Source organism: Chinchilla lanigera, unplaced genomic scaffold, assembly GCF_000276665.1.
Source record: "Chinchilla lanigera isolate Chin_1 unplaced genomic scaffold, ChiLan1.0 scaffold00005, whole genome shotgun sequence".
Taxonomy (NCBI): Eukaryota; Metazoa; Chordata; class Mammalia; order Rodentia; family Chinchillidae; genus Chinchilla; species Chinchilla lanigera.
This window is the reverse complement of record NW_004955406.1, coordinates 21324689-21342475: the sequence shown is the minus strand read 5'-3', so window position 1 is coordinate 21342475 and position 17787 is coordinate 21324689. Positions and strand designations below refer to the sequence as shown.

General features: G+C 39.3%; 1 protein-coding gene across 1 annotated transcript in view; it reads right to left on the bottom strand.

Annotated features, from left to right (window-relative positions):
• Rgsl1 (regulator of G-protein signaling like 1) overlaps positions 1 to 17787 on the bottom strand; it is a gene marked incomplete in the record, with an annotated part of 120989 nt that overhangs the window by 53059 nt on the left and 50143 nt on the right. Inside the window, 3 exon segments of the mRNA XM_013521438.1 lie at positions 3015 to 3144; positions 4991 to 5065; positions 7803 to 7885. Of these exon segments, the coding sequence (XP_013376892.1) occupies positions 3015 to 3144; positions 4991 to 5065; positions 7803 to 7885 (288 nt within the window).

Genomic DNA, 17787 nt, shown 5'->3' with positions numbered 1-17787 from the left:
TGAAGTTTCTAATTGCAAATTTGATGATAATATTATGGGACTCCCTTGTAATTGACAAGTTACTTCTTTCTTACTGCTTTCCATATTCTCTCCCTGTCTTTGAAAGGTTTGTTTGTAATGTGTCTTATGGAGTCTCTCAGAGTTCATCTTTCTTGTAGATGACTGAGCTTCTCGGGCATTTGGATTCCTGTTTTTCGTCAAATTTGGAAGTTTTTAGTCAAGAATATTTCCTCAAATATTGCCTCTGCCCTTTTCTCTCTTCTGCCTTCTAGAACACTACCGATGTGCATGCTGATTTGCTAGACTATATCTCACAGGTTCCTTAGACACTATTATTTTTAAATACCTTTTTTTCTTCTGTTCCTCAGACTTGATAATCCCCTCTGACCTATCTTCTGGCTGCTCTAAACTGCCTCTGAATCCTTCTATTTTAATTTCTGTTACAATTTTCAACTTCAGACTTTCTTTTCTGGTTTCTTTTTAGGTTTTCTATCTTCTCATTGATATTTCCATTTTATTTGTATATAATATTCTTGAATTTTCCCCATCATCTTTTTTATTGGTACATTTTAGATATATGTAATGATAACATTCATCATAGGGAGTTTGTACCTGTACATGGTATATCTTGCCTTTTTTTTCCCATTCCCCTCCCCTCCCTTCAACCCCGTTGTCTTTTAGTTCTTGGAATATCTTAGACAATTGTTTTAAAATCTTTATCTGGTAGATATGCTGTCAGGTCTTTTTCAGGGACAGTTTTTTTTTTCTTAAACAAGCATAGTTTCCTGTTTCTTTATATGTTTTGTGACTTTCTGTTAAAAACTGGATATTTGAATTTAATAATAGGGTAACTATGGAAATCAGATTCTCCCTCTTACCCAGAATTTTCTGATTATTATTATTCATTTTATTAGTTTTTTAATTGTTGTCTACTGCCTCTGTGCTAAGGCTCAGCCTGAGGCATAAATTTATGTCTATCTCAGGTTTTTTTCTCAGCTTGTACTTTTCCCTGTGTATGCATAGTCACAGTCTAGGTTTGTCCCTATGTGTAGTTGCTTTTGATTACACTAGTTCTTAGTCTGTTTCTCTCAAAAGGGAAAAAGTATAAAGTAAAGGGGAAATGATCCCAGACTTTTACATCCTTACAACGATGGAGAGCTACAACAAAAATGGCCACCTACTTCCTGTCTGTGCCTCTGTTATCAGAAACAACAACTAGAAATTAAGAGCCCAGGTCCCTGATATTTGGAGGACAAGGTCCTCTTTGATCACTCTGGCTCCCACAAGCTGTGTGCAAGATGTTCCCGGGTCTGGGACTGTGACAGTTGCCTACTAGGGGTGAGGTTGGAGGATAGATAGCTACAGTTGTGCAAAAAGCTGAAGTTGGATCAAAACAACTATAACCTACTGTCCAAACCTTCCTAGAAAGTTAAAAACCTCAAGAGACTCTAGAATTCCAAAAACAGTTACATCATAAGGATTTTGCTAATGCAATTTCTACCTAGGTATGAAACAAATTCCTGACACTTTCTATTCTACTGTCTTCCTAGAATTCCCCTCTCTCCCAATTATGTTTTTTGGTTTTGTTCTGTTTAAAAATGTTTTATTTTTATTGGTACACATTTGAAGTACATCATGATTACATTCCTCATGAGGAATTCTTACATGCGCAGAACACATCTTAATTATTTTTTCATCCCCTCTCCCCTTGGTCTCTTTCCTTTTTGAAGAAGATCTGTTCACCTGTTTCCTACTATCTATCTTTTATTTTGCTCTTTATTTATTTTAGGTTTGTCATATAAGAGAAACCATGTAATATTTAAGATGTGTGTCTGATTTATTTTGCTTAACATTATGGCCTCACAGTGGGTACATTTTCCTACAAATGACTCAAGTTTATCCTTTTTCACAGAGTAGTACTTCACTGTGTATAAATACCACATTTTCTTTATCCATTCATTTGTTGATTGGCATATATAGGCTGCTTTCAAGATTTAGCTGTTGTGGGTTGTGCTGCTATAAACATGAGTATGTCTGTATCACTGTAATATGATGTCTTTAACTCTTTCAGGGAGATATCTAGAATGGAAGTAGCTAGGTCAAATGGAATTTTTGCTTTTAGTTTTTGGAGGACTCTTCATATTGATTTTCATAGTGGTTGTACTAGCTTGCATTCCCACCAACAATATAGAAGGGTTTCCTTTTCCCAGAGGCCTCGCCAGCATTTATTATTTTGTTATTGATTTCTTGATGACAGCCATTCTTTCTGGAGTGAGACTGAATGTCAGTGTTGCTTTAATTTGTATTTCTTTAGTGGCCAAAGATATTGAACATTTTTTTCATATATTTATTGGCCATTTGTATTTCTTTCCAGTTGCCCATTCTTTGATTTTTTTTTAATTTGGGGAGTCCAATTTTTTTTAGCTCTTTATATATTCTAGCTTTTACTCCTCTGTCTGAGGAATACCTGGCAAAATTTTTTCTCCATTCTGTAGGCTATCTCTTCACTCTGTTAGTCATTTCCTTTGCTCTGTAGAAGCTTTTAAATTTAATAAGACCCAATCCCAATTATGTTTTAAAGGCTCTCTCTGGCTGCTGTGAGCAGGAAAACAAGAGGAGACTAATGTCTAATTAGTCTAGGAAACTAATTAAGAGATTTCAGCACCCAGGTAAGAAGTGGTAGTTTAGGCCAAATGGTAATAATGAAGGTGGCAAAATGTGCTTGATTCTCAGGATATATTAGGCAACTTTTACCACGCCTTGTGACTACACTTAATTCTATAATTTCTGGCCCCAGTGAGATAAATGGTGTACACCACCTGATTCCTAATTATTGCGTCAGGAACCAATTTTCCATCCTCAGAAAAATTGCTGCAACATGGGCTGAGCCACTCATATATCTACAAATGGAACTACTATCTGTATCTTCCTGTAGTACTGATAAGATCATTATGCAGTATGGTTTTCCATTTTTCTACACACACACACACACACACACACACACACACGTTTACCTCCTTCTGGAGACCTAGCAAAGCTGACGAGTTCCTGACAAAGGATGTAATGGAAACACAAATTTGTTTTACAGAAGAAAGGTAATCGATATTTTTCCAACCAGGTCAGCAATCCTTTGTATTTGGAAATCTAGGGTTCAAAAAAAAAAAAAAGAAAACCACAGAGATAGATTGAACTGAACTGTTGAGAAATGCAATTTAGTAATGGCAGTAAATAATCTCACACTTGTATTGTCTGGCTGGAAGGAGAAGTGTGTTGATTAACAATAGTATCTAAGGAGAGTAGGGATTTTAAATAAGCCTCCCAATGAAGCAAATGGACTGGTAGGAAGAAAAAATCTTGGTCTTTTTTGAAAATTCTTCCTTATTCCTGGGTGAATTTGTTTAAGAAAAGATTAAAGTTTTGCCTAACAGAAGAGAAACAGAAAAGTTTATGGTCTGTGGTGTCAGGTCATAACTTTATTCAACTTGCTTCTTTTTAAATACACATAAATTTTCACAAGCTCCCAACCTATATCAATGGTGCAACCTGAAAAAGACACATACTATTATTTAGAGAATAAGTTGGACCCCAGAGAAACCAAGCCATAAGAGAAAGGAGAAAAAAAAAAACTAAAAACATGACGTTTCAGAGCTACCTTAGGGAAATCAGACGTAAAAAATAGGGTATCTTTTGTATCTTTTGTTAGCTCCCTAGGACTCAGAGAAAAATGAAATCTTATTGTAATCATGGCATAGAGTGATCACATACCAGTGGAAGGGCACATGGAAGCCATAGGCAGGTCTAAGGTCTACCAAGTGGAAAAGTGAGAACAGTGTTATGGCTTGTGTCTAGATGTCCCCCTAAAGCCTTATACAGTCATATGTGGAGCTTTTCAAAGCTGGTTGGATCGTGGATGTATGGTATTGGGATTAAGTGTGTGTGGCACTATATTAGTCCACTGACTAGAATTAGCATAGTTCTGGGTGGCACCACCCAAAATGTAGATAGCCTGATGGGATAAAAGGGAAGGGCAGTTTGCCGGGTATGGTGGCATATGCCTGTAATCCCAGCACTTGGGAGGCTGAGGCAGGAGGATCATTGTGAATTCAAGATCATCCTTGGCTACAAAATGAGCTCAAGGCCAGCCTGAACTGCATAGTGAGACCCTGTCTCAAAAAAGACCAAAAAAAAAAAAAAAAAAAAAAAAGGGCAGGGTCACGCTGCTTTGCCACTTGCTACCTTCTGCCCACCATGAACTATTTGTCCTCTGCAATGTCCCTCTGCTCCACTACCCCGCCTTGGAGCCAGCTGACTATGGACTGAAACTTCTACAAACTGTAAGCTAAAATGAACCTTTCCTGGTTTAACTTTGGGTGTCTGGTAATTTGTCTCAGCAATGAAAACGCTAAGACAAACAGCAAAGGGGCAAAAAGGAGAAAAAAAGACAATCAACAAACAAAAGGAAAAGAAACATATAAAAAGAGATTAAAAGAAATACATGCCTCTGGAAGAGAATGGTAAACTCATCATCAAAAATTGAAGAGTGGCATCTTACCTTGACCTATGTTTGATAGTACGTATCTGATCATAACTATGTGGCCCCTGTGCTACCATTTGCTATCTTACACCCATGGCATGCACTGTAAATCAGATTTCAGACTTTCCTGGTTAGATGGGTCTCACATTTCTTCTCAGCAATGTACCCCAAGTACATATCTACTATCCAGTAATCACCGTAGACATCAGGAATGAATTCCCTGTGCTAACTACGGCTAGATTTAAAGGAAATAATTCAACAACAATTTTTTGCCCAAGGTAAAAATGTAAAAAAATGCCTACCTAGTTTATGCTGTTGTTCTACTCAACTGCTTTATAGTTTCTTTCCTGTAGTTTCTTTGGGCTCGGTTTTCTTTTCCCTTTCTCAGTTCATGCCTCAAATTTAACTCCCTCTTTCTCCTCCTCAAGCCACCCGTCATTCAAGAATCCTACTCACCAAGTTATAAGGTATTTCTGGCCACAAGCTCCACTGTGAGTTTTCAACAGTATAGCATGGTGTCTGACCAAAGACCTGCAAAAGAAAACAGCCAAGGAAGAAGAGTTGCTCTTCGTGCACTTATTATAGTACACCTGCAGCCAACAAGAAAAGTTCCACTACTTTTCTGTTTCAAGGGACATTCCCAAATTTATTCCATCAGTGTAACCATTATGCATGTAAACATTTCTGTAATAAAAATTTATTCCACCAAATCGATTTTCCCTGTACAGAATTATTCCAAATAGACTGAATTACAAGATTCACTTAAATTTTGGCTCCACTCTGCCTACACCTGGGAGTTATCTTGTGTGCAAAGGACAAAATTATTGATATTATAATGTAGTTACTTTGTGAATTGCTTTATTCACTTTCCCAATGGACTGAGAGAATTAAAACAAAAGTCTAAAACTTTTTCCTAATAAGAAATTTCTTAGGGTTTACACAACTTTGAAAGTACCAAGGACTGAAAATAATGAATTGGGTACAAATTACATGTGGAGGATTTAAGAAGATCAAAAGTTGATAGCTAATTTTTCTTTCTTTTAAAAATCCTGTTTTGGGCTGGGGATTTAGCTCAGCAGCACAGCGCCTGCCTGGCAAGTGCGAGGTTCGATTCCCGGTACAGGAAAATAACAAAAACAAAACAAACAAAAAAAATCCTGTTAGCCAGTACTGCAGACACAGAACCTATATCTTGAACATATAAAGAACTGAAACTAATCAGACCCCCAAATTTAAAGACCCAGTCCAAAAATAGGCATCTGAGATGAATATGCACTTCTCAGATGAAGAAATACAGATACCAAATAAATACATGAAAAATGTTCAACATCATTGGTCATTTGAGAAATGCAAATAAAACAACAATGAGATGCCATCTCATTCCAGAATGACTGGCTGTCATGAAGAAACCAAATAATAACAAATGCTAGAGAGGCTGTGGGGAAAAAGAAACTTTTCACCACTGTTGGTGTGAATGTAGGTTGATGCAACCACTGTGGAAATCAGTGTGGAGATTCCTCAAAAAGCTAGGATTAAAATAAAAAACCCCTAGAATTAGAGGTCCTATTTAACCCAGCTGTTTTAAATTTCCAGAAAAGTTAAAGACATCATACCATAGCAATATATGTGCACCCATGTTTATAGCAGCATAATTTGTAATAGCTAAATCTTGGAAACCACCCAAATGCTCATCAACCAAGGAATGGATAAAAAGATGTGGGATTTTTATACAATGGGGTACTACTCAGCTATAAAGAAGGATAAACTTGAGACTTTTATAGGTAAGTGGATGCAATTTGAGACCCTGCTCATAAGGGAAATAAATCAAACTCGCATGTGTAAATATCATATTGCCTCCCTAGTATAAGAAGTTGAAAGAGTAAATAAGATCCAAAATATACAATAGATATTGGGAAATTGGGAGAAACTGTTCAAAAGGAAAGAAGAGAAACTGGAAGAAAAGGAGGAAAGAAGGAAGGGGAAAGGAAAACTAAAGGAAATATATATGTCTAAGCTAGCTACACTACTGACTGCTATCAGTTCACTGAAAAGAAAGGTTTGTGCTGATATTGTTTGATCAATTTTCATGTCTATATCTTGTAATCTGAGCAAAGAGTTTGAAGATAACAATAAGTGTATTAACTCTTATTTCTCTCCTATTATCTTGTTTTGAAATTTTGTATCGTTGTTTATAGTTTTTTTTCTTTAACATAAAAAAAAATCCTGTGGGCTGGCAGCACTTTACTTTCTCTAACCTGTGTGTATATAAGGGTTTGCTTTTCTTGTATTCAAACTCATCATTTCCTTCTACTTGTTTTTACCCATTCTTCCCTGCACACTTCCTGCTTAGATAGTTCTCTCATATCTTCTACTCTTTTAAGATTTGGCTTGTGTCAGCTTCTTCTGACTCTTCCCAGAAGGAATGACCTCTTCCCCAGAGTACTGCACTATCATTGCCTCCTAAAAACTTCCATCATGCTACCCATTAAGCATTAGTCTTTCACATTAGACCAGGAGTTCCTCAAGGAAAGGGGTGGTAGCCTTAATATGTGCATAGATTTTGTTCCAGTTAACAGCTTAATAACTGCTATGTGCTAACACCTGGTAAAAGAAGGAGAACAAAATAAATAATCTAATCCCTTGTTCCACAAGAATTTGCAATTTCACAATCCAGTGAGACACACATGAGAGAGAGAGAGAGAAAGAGAGAGAGAGAGAGAGAGAGAGAGAGAGAGAGAAATGCCAAGAGGCACAGAGGTAAGAGGTTCCAATTAGAAGGTTTCAATTGTGAACAACTAAGAATTCCTTAAGAACAAAAGAATTTTGAGCAAATATTTAAAGAATGATTAAGACTGGCAGGTGGAATTATGGGGAAGGCAATCCAGACAGAAAATAGAAAGCCTGAAGAGCTGTTCGAGAGGCAGGTGGCAGAATGGCAGGTGTATCAGTGACGGTGGAGTTGCCGTCACCACAGCACTGGGTGTCAACAGACAGTGTAACAGGAAATAACTGGTGGACAGGCAGAAGCATCTAATGAAGGTAGGGAGTTAGGGTTTAACTGTATTAACAATAGGAAGATCCTGGAGATTTTAGAGGTGGTTCTGATTCATATCTATTTACCCAAATTAACACAATTTTTTTGTTCAAAAAGGAATTTAGTAAAAAAGAAAACACAAACATAAAAAAACCAGAAAAGGGCCCTGAGCCCAGTGAGAATCATTACTCTGTTGTTAATAAAGCATTTGGATTTAAATTTGAGAATGCTTACCGGAAGAGAAAGAAATGTGTTGAAAAAATCAGCAAAGATTTCATTCTCTAGGAGAATTATAAGATTTGTTGAACCAATGATCTCTATATGGGGAGAAAAACACAAAATAAAGTAAACAAAAACACCTATGAGCAGAATTGCATTCAGGTTGAGAAAATGAAGTGATTTAACTGATCATTTCCCAGAGCATGATGATGGTCTTTAGGGTCATCCAACCCAATCCCCTTCCCCAGCCTCTCTTTTTCAATACCACTGTGGTTAAACACTCCCAGGTATGGGGATCTCATTGCCTCATAGGACTGCCTATTCCTTTTATGAAGAGATAAAATCATTAGAAAGTTTTATTTCTTCCTATGAACTCTCTACTGCCTTTCTATTTTTAGAAATTCTTCACTCTGATGTTTCACAGACTTCCTCTAAATTCTCTTACATAAGAGTGCTTCCAATATTTACAAAGATATTGTAACAGCAAATGCCCCCCAGCCAGTATAACTCAGTTTCTTAGTTGTCCAGATAATAGTTCCTGTTGCAGTTCTAGTTGATTCTGTCTCCTAGAAATGGCTGGTCACTGTAATGCATAGCTGGTCACTATGGTGTATAAAAACCAATCCCCAATTGACAAGCCATTCTGCCTCTGTACCTCTTTCTTATCCCATATAAGCCCTAGACCTCCACAGATCAGGGCCTGATATTTTGGGAATGGGTCTGATATTTTGGGAATGATCCCAATCAGTGCCTGTCCATGTGAAATAAATCTGCCTCCAAATCTTGGGTGTCATTTCAGTATTTCTGTTTGTCGTTGCATCTTGTGTGTCAGCCAGGAAGACTGGCCACTCACAGATGGATCAAGGACCTCTCCACATGTTGATGGGAAGGCGTGCCCTTGAGGTTTCTTGAATCCCCTTGGAGGTCTGGAGGAGGATTTCTGGCTGTCTGCTAAAGCAGTTCACATCAAACCACAAAGGGAGGAAGACTCAGTCTGTCTGTCTGTCTGTCTGTCTGTCTGTCTACCTGACTCTGGTAAGACTCCTGTGGGCACCCCAGTTAGTCTATCCAGCTCAGCTTGAGCAGAAAGCAAGTCTGATCAACTCTCGTTAGGACCAACCTCAAGGGAAGAGGGTTGGAATGTTTAAGAACCTGCTGAATGAATGTATGAATGGAACAGACAGCATAAGCAATAGGCTTCTCTGTCTGTGCATCAAGACTGGGAAGCACTTGTCACAGTGGCTGATTGAACCCTCACCTGCAGTTCCATGGCAATCGAAATATAGTGTAACAGAGGCTTTGCACCTTCCTTAGCTAAGTTGTGCCTGAGTCCCCAAGAAAGGCATGGCCAGGCAGTCATCTGAATGAATTTTGCCTTGGCACTTTCATTGGCTGCTGCAGTTGCTGTCAACATCTATAGCTTTGCTCCCTGCTTCCAACCAGTCTACTTCCAGTCAGTTGAACTGGTTCCAGCTAGCTATTGCCTGTATTCAACCACAGAGACTCTCCCTCCAGAGCCTTCTGCTTCCTATCCTGGTCAGATGGTGTCATCTAGCACCCACCTGAGATGACTGTCAGCAATTCCTTCTAAGTTCCATATTCTTACTGAGGAAAAATTGGACTGTCAGCCCTGACAAATGAGTTCCCATGGCCTTTCCAAAGGTCACCTTCCCTAGAAATAATCTAGTCCAGTGCTTTTCAAAGACATAAAAAAGAGGGGCAAAAAGCCCAACAATATGTCAAAAGTTACTGCTATTACTCAGAAGCCTTACATAAGGACTATGGACACTAAAAAGAAAATACCCACTCAGATTATAAGATAAGAACTTTCAAAAGCTTTAACCTGCATCAGATGACAACCCTTTCATCAGTTTGATGGACTCAGACTAGGCCAGATCAGGCTCCCTTCTTCAGCTGGGCTACCAGGAGCCCATAGTACAATTATTAGGGTGACTAGGACTCTTGGCTCTTGTCCCTTCTGCCAGGCATAAATTTTCAGCCTGGGAGGACATCTCACCAAACATGAATTCCTGTATAAGCCAGTCCTCATACTGCTTCTTGGAAAAGACCTCCACTTCAAGTAAGAAGCAACCATCTCCTTTGCACCAAGCCAGTCAGCCTCCCTCTCATTTAACCCTGACTGTTCCCTGAGAGGAAGATGACACCTGCATCAGCCTGAGAGAGATAACCACAGTCCTGAAGTTCTGAAGATTCTCTTCCCAGAGGTATGAACTACAGACTATCCTCTGGGCCTGGCCATCATCATGCCACCTCACTATGACCCCATCACTATCAGGTATCATGAGAAGCACGAACAGTCATTCATCCACACATCAGCCTGATAGACTGTTAATCTTTGGGCGAGACCTCTGTGCCATCAACACAGCCACTCCCTTTCATTCTGCAGTTCCCAACCCATACATCCTTTTTGGACTGTTACTCAATTGCCATTTGGGTTTGGGAACTCTCCCACTATTTTCAGGGAGGCCCTAGCAACAGAGTTGGCTCCAGAACAGCCTGTTTCTCTGTCTCTTCGAGCTCCATCATGGTTTAACCCTGACTGTTCCCTAAGAGGAAGATGACACCTGCATTAGCCTGAGACAGATAACCACAATCCTGAAGTTGCAAGAAAGAAAAAAAAATGAAGCTTCAAAACTGCAAAATGTCTATAGGCTGTCAAACTGCTAAGGTACACATCTCCTGTCTGTAAGGCCAGTTCAAGATCTCTGAGCTGCCCATGCCACTGCAATTGCCCTCCATATATGTTGCCTCAGTCTTCTGCCACCCACAGCCTGCTGGTACACCTACCTGTACCTAAAGAATGACTTCTTCTGCTTCCCATTGGCTCCTTCAGCCAGCCCCTTTTCATAAAGATCCCCCAGTTTTGAACTCAAAGGTTAACTGACTTGGACTCAACCTTTCAGAGGTTCAGAAACTTGTTTACGCTCTTTGGAAAAGCCCGCACAGCTGACCTTGCTAGTTTCACTGCACTTCTGATTAATGACACCCAAGCTGCCTGCTGAAAAGACACAAAAGCTCTGCTGTGATATCTGGCAAAAACTGATTAAAAGAAAGCAACTCCATAAATTTCTTGTGACTTCTAGCTGTATAAAATCTAAATCCTTGAGTTCACAAAAAGCAGTGATATTTACTCAGACTGTCAGCCCCTAGGAGTGCCCAATGGCCTACCTGTGCAACTGTTTAGATGCAGTCACTAAGGGCTGCCTCCCCCACTTTGCTTCCATGCTCTAATAGCCACTGTTCTTTTGCTCAAGAAAACTGACAAGCTTACCTTAGGCCAAAACCTAGCTGTCCAGGTGCCACATGCTGTAATGCTGTGGTCACCTTGGACAAAGCTATTTTGGCCAAACCTCTCATGCTACTGCTTCCTGCTGCTGTTTGGAAACCTCCTACCAACACAAAGTAGTTTGGTGCAGAGACCTAAGCCCCGCCTTCAGGGATCCAATTGACTGAAACATCAACCCTAGCCAGAAAAATTTTACCTGGTACTCCCAAAAGATCAGAGCCAGACCTGCACCCACCATTTGTTCTGCAAGCTCAAGCCACAGCACTGGTACCCATATGCCTGCAACCAGCTCAGACTTCAGTGTCTGTGCCACTGGCCCTCACTTCATACAACATAATGGACTCTCTCCATTTAAAGATATACAATAGATTTCACAAAAGTAAAGCCTTACAAGGGTTACAAATATCTGTTAGTGGTCATCTACATCTACTGAGATGGACCCAAGATATTCCCTATAACGAAGTTTGTAGGGTCCTGCTGTAAAAAATTATACAAGTTAACAGCTCTTAACAATCTCCATAAAAATCTAGCTAAAAGACCAGCTATACCTGTAGGCACTTCTTCATACACATATAACCTAGGTGCATATTAACTACCTCTATGAGTTCCAGAAATCCAGCTTTACAGCTGCCACTCCAGAGTTGTGAAGAATTTACCTGGACCAGACAGCTCACTTTAAAGAGATGACACACTCAAAGCCCTGCTCTGGTCACTTCGGGTGCTTACTAGTCTACGTACAGCTGAAGCCTGAGAACATCATTCACAGGATTGCTCTACACACATTTCCCTTAATTTTTGTGTCTTTTCTTCTTACCCCAGTCCTTGTTTCCACACCCCCTATTAGCTGTGGGTTTTTTTGCCTTAACTCTATGACCAGTTGCTCCAAGAAAATAAATCAGTCAAACACTTAGCCAAGATTTGATGAGCATCTAACACACACTGGACATTCTCTTAGATCAGATTAACTCCACCACTATCTTGACAGAGTAATGCTATAAAACAAACAGGCCTAACGTTGTCTCTTCCTAAAAGCAACTTAAGCAAAAGCTTTGTAATAAAACATTACCATCAACAACCCTAATGTTACTGTTTTTAGTTGGGCCTTATCTCAAAAAAAATCACATGTAATATGCCCAGCCAAGATTTATCAGGGAAATTAAAAAAGGGGGGAAATGTAACAGGACATGCCCCCTCAGCCAGGATACTTCACTTTCTTAGTTGCCCAAGTAATAGTTCCTGTTGCAATTCCAGATGATTCCGTCTCCTAGAAACGGCTGGTCACTGTAATGCATGGCTTTTCACTCCAGTGCATCGCTGGTCACTATGATGCATATTACAAAAACCAATCCCCAATGGACAAGCCATTCTGCCTCTGTACTTCCTGCTTGCTTATCCCATATAAACCCTAGACCACCAGAGATCAGGGCCTGATATTTTGGGAATGATCCCTATCAGTGCCCACTGATGTAAATAAATCTGCCTCCAAATCCTGGGTGTCATTTAGGTATTTCTGCTTGCCATTGCACTGTCAGTTTTCTACTTCCGTCCAACCTCTCTGGCTGGTCACTAAGCAACACATCAGCTGTTCTTTATATAGCTTTCCTTCCATCTGGTTCCTCTCTCATTAGCCAGAGGGGCACCCACAACCTAAGCATTGCAAATGCTTCCCAGGGCAGAGCACCAGAGAACTATTGCCTATATTGCATGTTCTATTATTAAACTACATTAACCATCTGGCATCTTCAGGAAGAGTGAAGGAGAGCATTATTTAGTTTTCTTATGTTATCAAAACTGCACTCTATTAGTGTGACCTGAAATGGACTTAGCTCTGGAGGCTCTCTTACCATTAACTCCCCCATACTTTATGTGGTACCTTTCAGGAATCAAGGGCAGAAATTTTTATGTACTCCTGCCAAATTTGAACAGCTTAGTTTGGCACCAACGTTACAGCCTGGCAAGAGCTTTCTTGGATATTGATCCAATCATGCAAAGTATTTATTACTCCTCTCAGGCTTGATCATTGTTTTACCCAAATTAATTGGCAAATATAAATGTGGAAGGTCAGAAAGCCAGAAAAAGAGCCTCAGGTGTATCAGGTGACCCTCTGAATTTACTCCAATTCACTGTCTATGCTGTCCAAAGCACAATATTAAACTAGTGAATAATAAGCTGACTATCCAATTACCCAACATTTCTCCATCATACCCAAAGTTTACAATAAATTACTATAAGAGGAGCCTAAATTTTGCTTACTAGGACTGTCTCTTGGCCTAGTCAAGTGCCTGATAAGGACAGTGAGTATCACTCACCATCACTAGTGCACCATTTTGATAAAGTAAGAAAACAATGCTTTTTATCACATTTCCTGGTAACACCAGTTGGTTATTTTTCTTTAATAACAGAAGTAGACATTGATATTTTCCTACTATCTATCCATAACTCTATAATGTTTGTATTGTTCTTACCCTATTTCCTAAATGGATGCATGTTTATTATTATGTGTTTCCTACAACAACCATTGACAATAGTTAATGATTTTTCAATAGGTCACTCATGTATAGCTCTATTTATTTTCTTTAGAAGCCACTTTGAAGATACCAAAGTATAGTACAACAACTATTGATAATCTCCTACCTCTTTTGTCTGTAACTCACTGTTAGTTGTCTATTTGTTTTCCTGAGAAACTATCTTGTAGATAACAATATGTAAAACAGTAACCATTGATAATTTCCTACCACTTTGTCTGTAATTTGGTAAGCCCCCCCATTATTACATTATCCTTCTTTTACTCTTTAAAATAAAAAATAATAATAATAGAAGTAGAAACAAAAACAAAAACACTACTGTGAAAGCAGAGCTAATGTCATTCTTGTCTTCTGTTCCACAGACACTGTTTTTCTTCTAGTCTGGTGTTGAAAATTTCCGTGTGTGTGTGTGTGTGTGTGTGTGTGTGTGTGTGTGTTTTCTGTATCCCTCTCCAGCCCTCTGCTTCTCTTTTTACAAGTATTCCCTTACCTAATTAATTTGTGACACATAAATAAGTCCCAAACCTGTGTTTTCAGCATAGACTTCGTATTTTGGTTTTAATTTTAAATATCCAATGAGGCATGGGACATCTCTATGCACATACACCAAGTGCTACCATGTCAACATGTTCAACACCTCCAGGCCCCCGACACTCTTTTTCTTGTAGTCAGAGTCTCAGTTACATCTCTCATTCAATTATCTTATCTAGAGAACTGAGATTCAACTCTCTCTCCCTTGGTCTCTCGCCCTTTGCTGCCTCCTACATGCAGCAATGGTCTATGCTATGTAGTTTCTCCCCTGTGGTGTATTTCTGGAATCGGTCTTCTCTTCCTGTCCACACACTGTTACTCACTTGACCTTAGCCAGGAGGCCAAGAAACAATTGTTTCTCTATTTCAGGTTCCTGTTATCACTTTCCTAGACCACTGCATCAGCTTCTTAAAAGTTCTCCCTAGTTCCAGTCTTTTTCACCTTCCAAATACCCTCCACACACTACCTTCATAATATGTTGGTGTTGTTATTGTTTAAACACTTCAAAGACCTCCTCAATGTCTTACAAGGTAAAGTCCAAATTTTCTAGTATAGTCTTTGAAGCTTCACACTATTTGGTTTTGCATTCTAAGCTTTTCTGCCACTTTATACCAAGCTATCTCGTTTCCAAGCCAAAACTGAGGCATTTCCATTTCAGGAACATGTGGCGTACTCTTAAGTCAATCTCATGTCCTTTAATGTCATTCTTATACCATTGCTTGGAATATTCTCCAACTCCACTTGGCTTCAAAAATTACTAGTGATCTATCAGGAACTGGTTTATATATACTCTTGGTGAACCAAGAATGGTTGAATCTACCATCATGGTAGATAGTTCACTACTCTCTTATAGTAGCTTGTACATCTTTCAGAATACAATTGACACATTTTATTGTTTTCTTTCTTTAGTGTATATACCTTCCTTCCAGACTGAGGCCTGTGAGAAGATGGCATTGCCTTTTCATTTTTTTCTCCTAAGCTCTCAAATCATTTGTAAATTTTCTAAAATCTGTACATGCCAGATGAATTTTTCTTTCAAGAGATTATCTTTTTATTTTATTAAAAAGAAAAATGTCATAACAAAATAATAAGGGAATAACAGTAGTTAGTACACTGAGTATCATTATCTTCAAAGTAGTTACTCAGAGCACAAACATTGACAAAAAATATTCTTACAAAGAAGAAAGAAACAGATATTAGCACAAAGCTTTCTTTTCAATGATTTTTAATCTTTGAGGGCTTGGTATGTCATTTATATGACTTGGTGTGGCCTGACATGGATTTCTTGAATGAATGTGATCATCGAGACCACCTGAGCGCAGGAAATGGGCTTAGCAGAAACTTTCTAGTTGATTGTTTCCCATTTCTATGCACACTACTGGTAACAGGAGAGTGGACAACGATAGGACTGGCCATTGGCAAGACAATCACAATGAACCATGGTAGCAAGGCTCGCCACATTTTTCTTCTTTTCCCCATCTTATCATTTCTTCATTCCTGTTTTTTCCCATCCCCACCATTTCTGCCTCCAAACTTTCTAGTAATTTGGAAAGGCTTTCAGCACTCATTCCACATCATAGTAATATGGACTTGTTAACAAAAGAAATCATCGGGTAACCCCAAGCCCCATGCTAGCCTTCTCCTGAGGGGAGGAAAGGTACATGATGGCTCAGTCTATATTCAACTTCCTCTCACTTGCCTTAGTTGCTTTATGAATGAGGTCTTGTTCTATGCTTAAAGATCTGGTGGCAGAAGATAGGGAGAGGAAGCAAGAGAAAGTGAAAACAAAGGACATCATGATGTAAAGTCATATGTGGTCCCCCTAAATGGCTCACTACAGTTCACTGTCTGGGAAGGCATGTGATTTGTCCTGAGCACGCAAACCCCGGAGAAACCCCTCTCAGAGACTCACCAGCGTTGCTCATATTGCCATGCTTTCCTGCCCGAGTGATTGTTAGGAGTAGAATTAAGCTCTGGTCAGTAACAACTCACCCCTTATGAACACACAGTGCCATCTGTGAAGGATTCCAGATTCCACAGGCAGTGTCTACTTATCTCTGGCATAGATCTCATTCTGGAGATGCCTTATCTGAGCTCCTGGACTTCCTGAATGTACCAGATTCATCTGATACTTAGTTCATACTATTTTGTGTACACTGACACATTCTTTCTAAATGTGTCTAAGCTCTCTCCTTTCCTGACTTCTGAAGACTTTTTGCATAGTTAAGCTCAGCTTCTAAGGCAATTATAAACTATTACATTTGATGTACTTTTTTTGAGTCCGAGGCTCACTAAATTGGACAACGTGGCCTTGAACTCACAATCATCCTACCTCAGCCTTCTGACTAGCTGGGATTACAGGTGTGCTCCACCATGCACAGCTACATTTCATGTAATTTTAATCAGCATTGTCTCTTGAATGTTCTGTCTGCTTAAAACATCAGGATCCAAAGCGATTGATTTCCCTCTCTTTGAAAGGTTGTCAGGCACTTGTTCCTTTCAACTCTTGAACTCTCTTGTCCTATTCTGATAGGAAGTTTATATTAAAGATAAAAGAGCATCTTCCCTGTAAATCAGAAAAATTTAGCTAACATTACAACCAGCCTTGATCATCAATTTGATTGGTTTGAGAAATGCCTAGGAAATTAGTAAATCACACTTCTGGGGGTGTCTGTGAGGGTTATTCCAGAGATGACTGGCATGTGGTTAGCAATTTGAGGGGGAGATCTGTCCTGAATGTCTGCTCTCTCTTCCCTCCTCTCTTCTCTCTTCTCTCTCCTCTCTTCTCTCTTTTCTCTCTTCTCTCTTCTCTCTTCTCTCCTCTCCTCTCCTCTCCTCTTTCTTCCTTTGTCTCTGTCTCTCTCTGGTTCCTTCCCCTCTCTCTCTCCCTCTCCTTCAGGGTGAGCAGCTTTTCTCCACCACAGTTTCCTGCTGTGATAGTTCTGTCTCACTACAGCTCTACAAGCAATGGAGGGAGCTGATCATGGACTGAGACGTAAAATGATGAGGCAAAATGAACCATTCCTCCTTTAAGTTGTTACTCTCAGGTACTTTGTCACAGAACTGGAAAGGTGACTAACATATTCTCCAAATTGGTGAGAAAAGATGAATCCAGTGTCACACCTAGTGAGAGGATATAGAAAATTTAAAATTCCTAGGATTGTTGGCAGCTTATAATACCTCCCAAACCTTGTCCCATGGAAAGAAAGAACTTTAGAAGTTGGAAGGAATGTTGTTAATAGTGAATTGAAAATAAAATATCACTTACTTGTGGAAAAAACCCCTATGTTTTGTTTACTGTATGTGAAAAACAGATAGTTAAAATTATTTTAATGAGAAGAGATTTTTTTTTTACTTCTGGGTATTTTATGTGTCCTAACATGAGCTTGTAGCCTGCCGTATTTCTTCAATCTGTTATCATTCCACCAGTAAGCGCAACACGCATATCTTAAGAGAGTTCAGGGTAAAGGTCTGGGTGGTCCATGTCATTTTAATCCTTGGAATATCAACTCCTTTGGAAAGGGCTATCACAGCCTGAGCAAAAGAAATAAAATTGCAGTCTCTTCCAAAAATAGTGCTGTACATAGTAGTGGTATATACTCTTATTCCTTAAAATGGTATACTTTCAGAGCAGTCT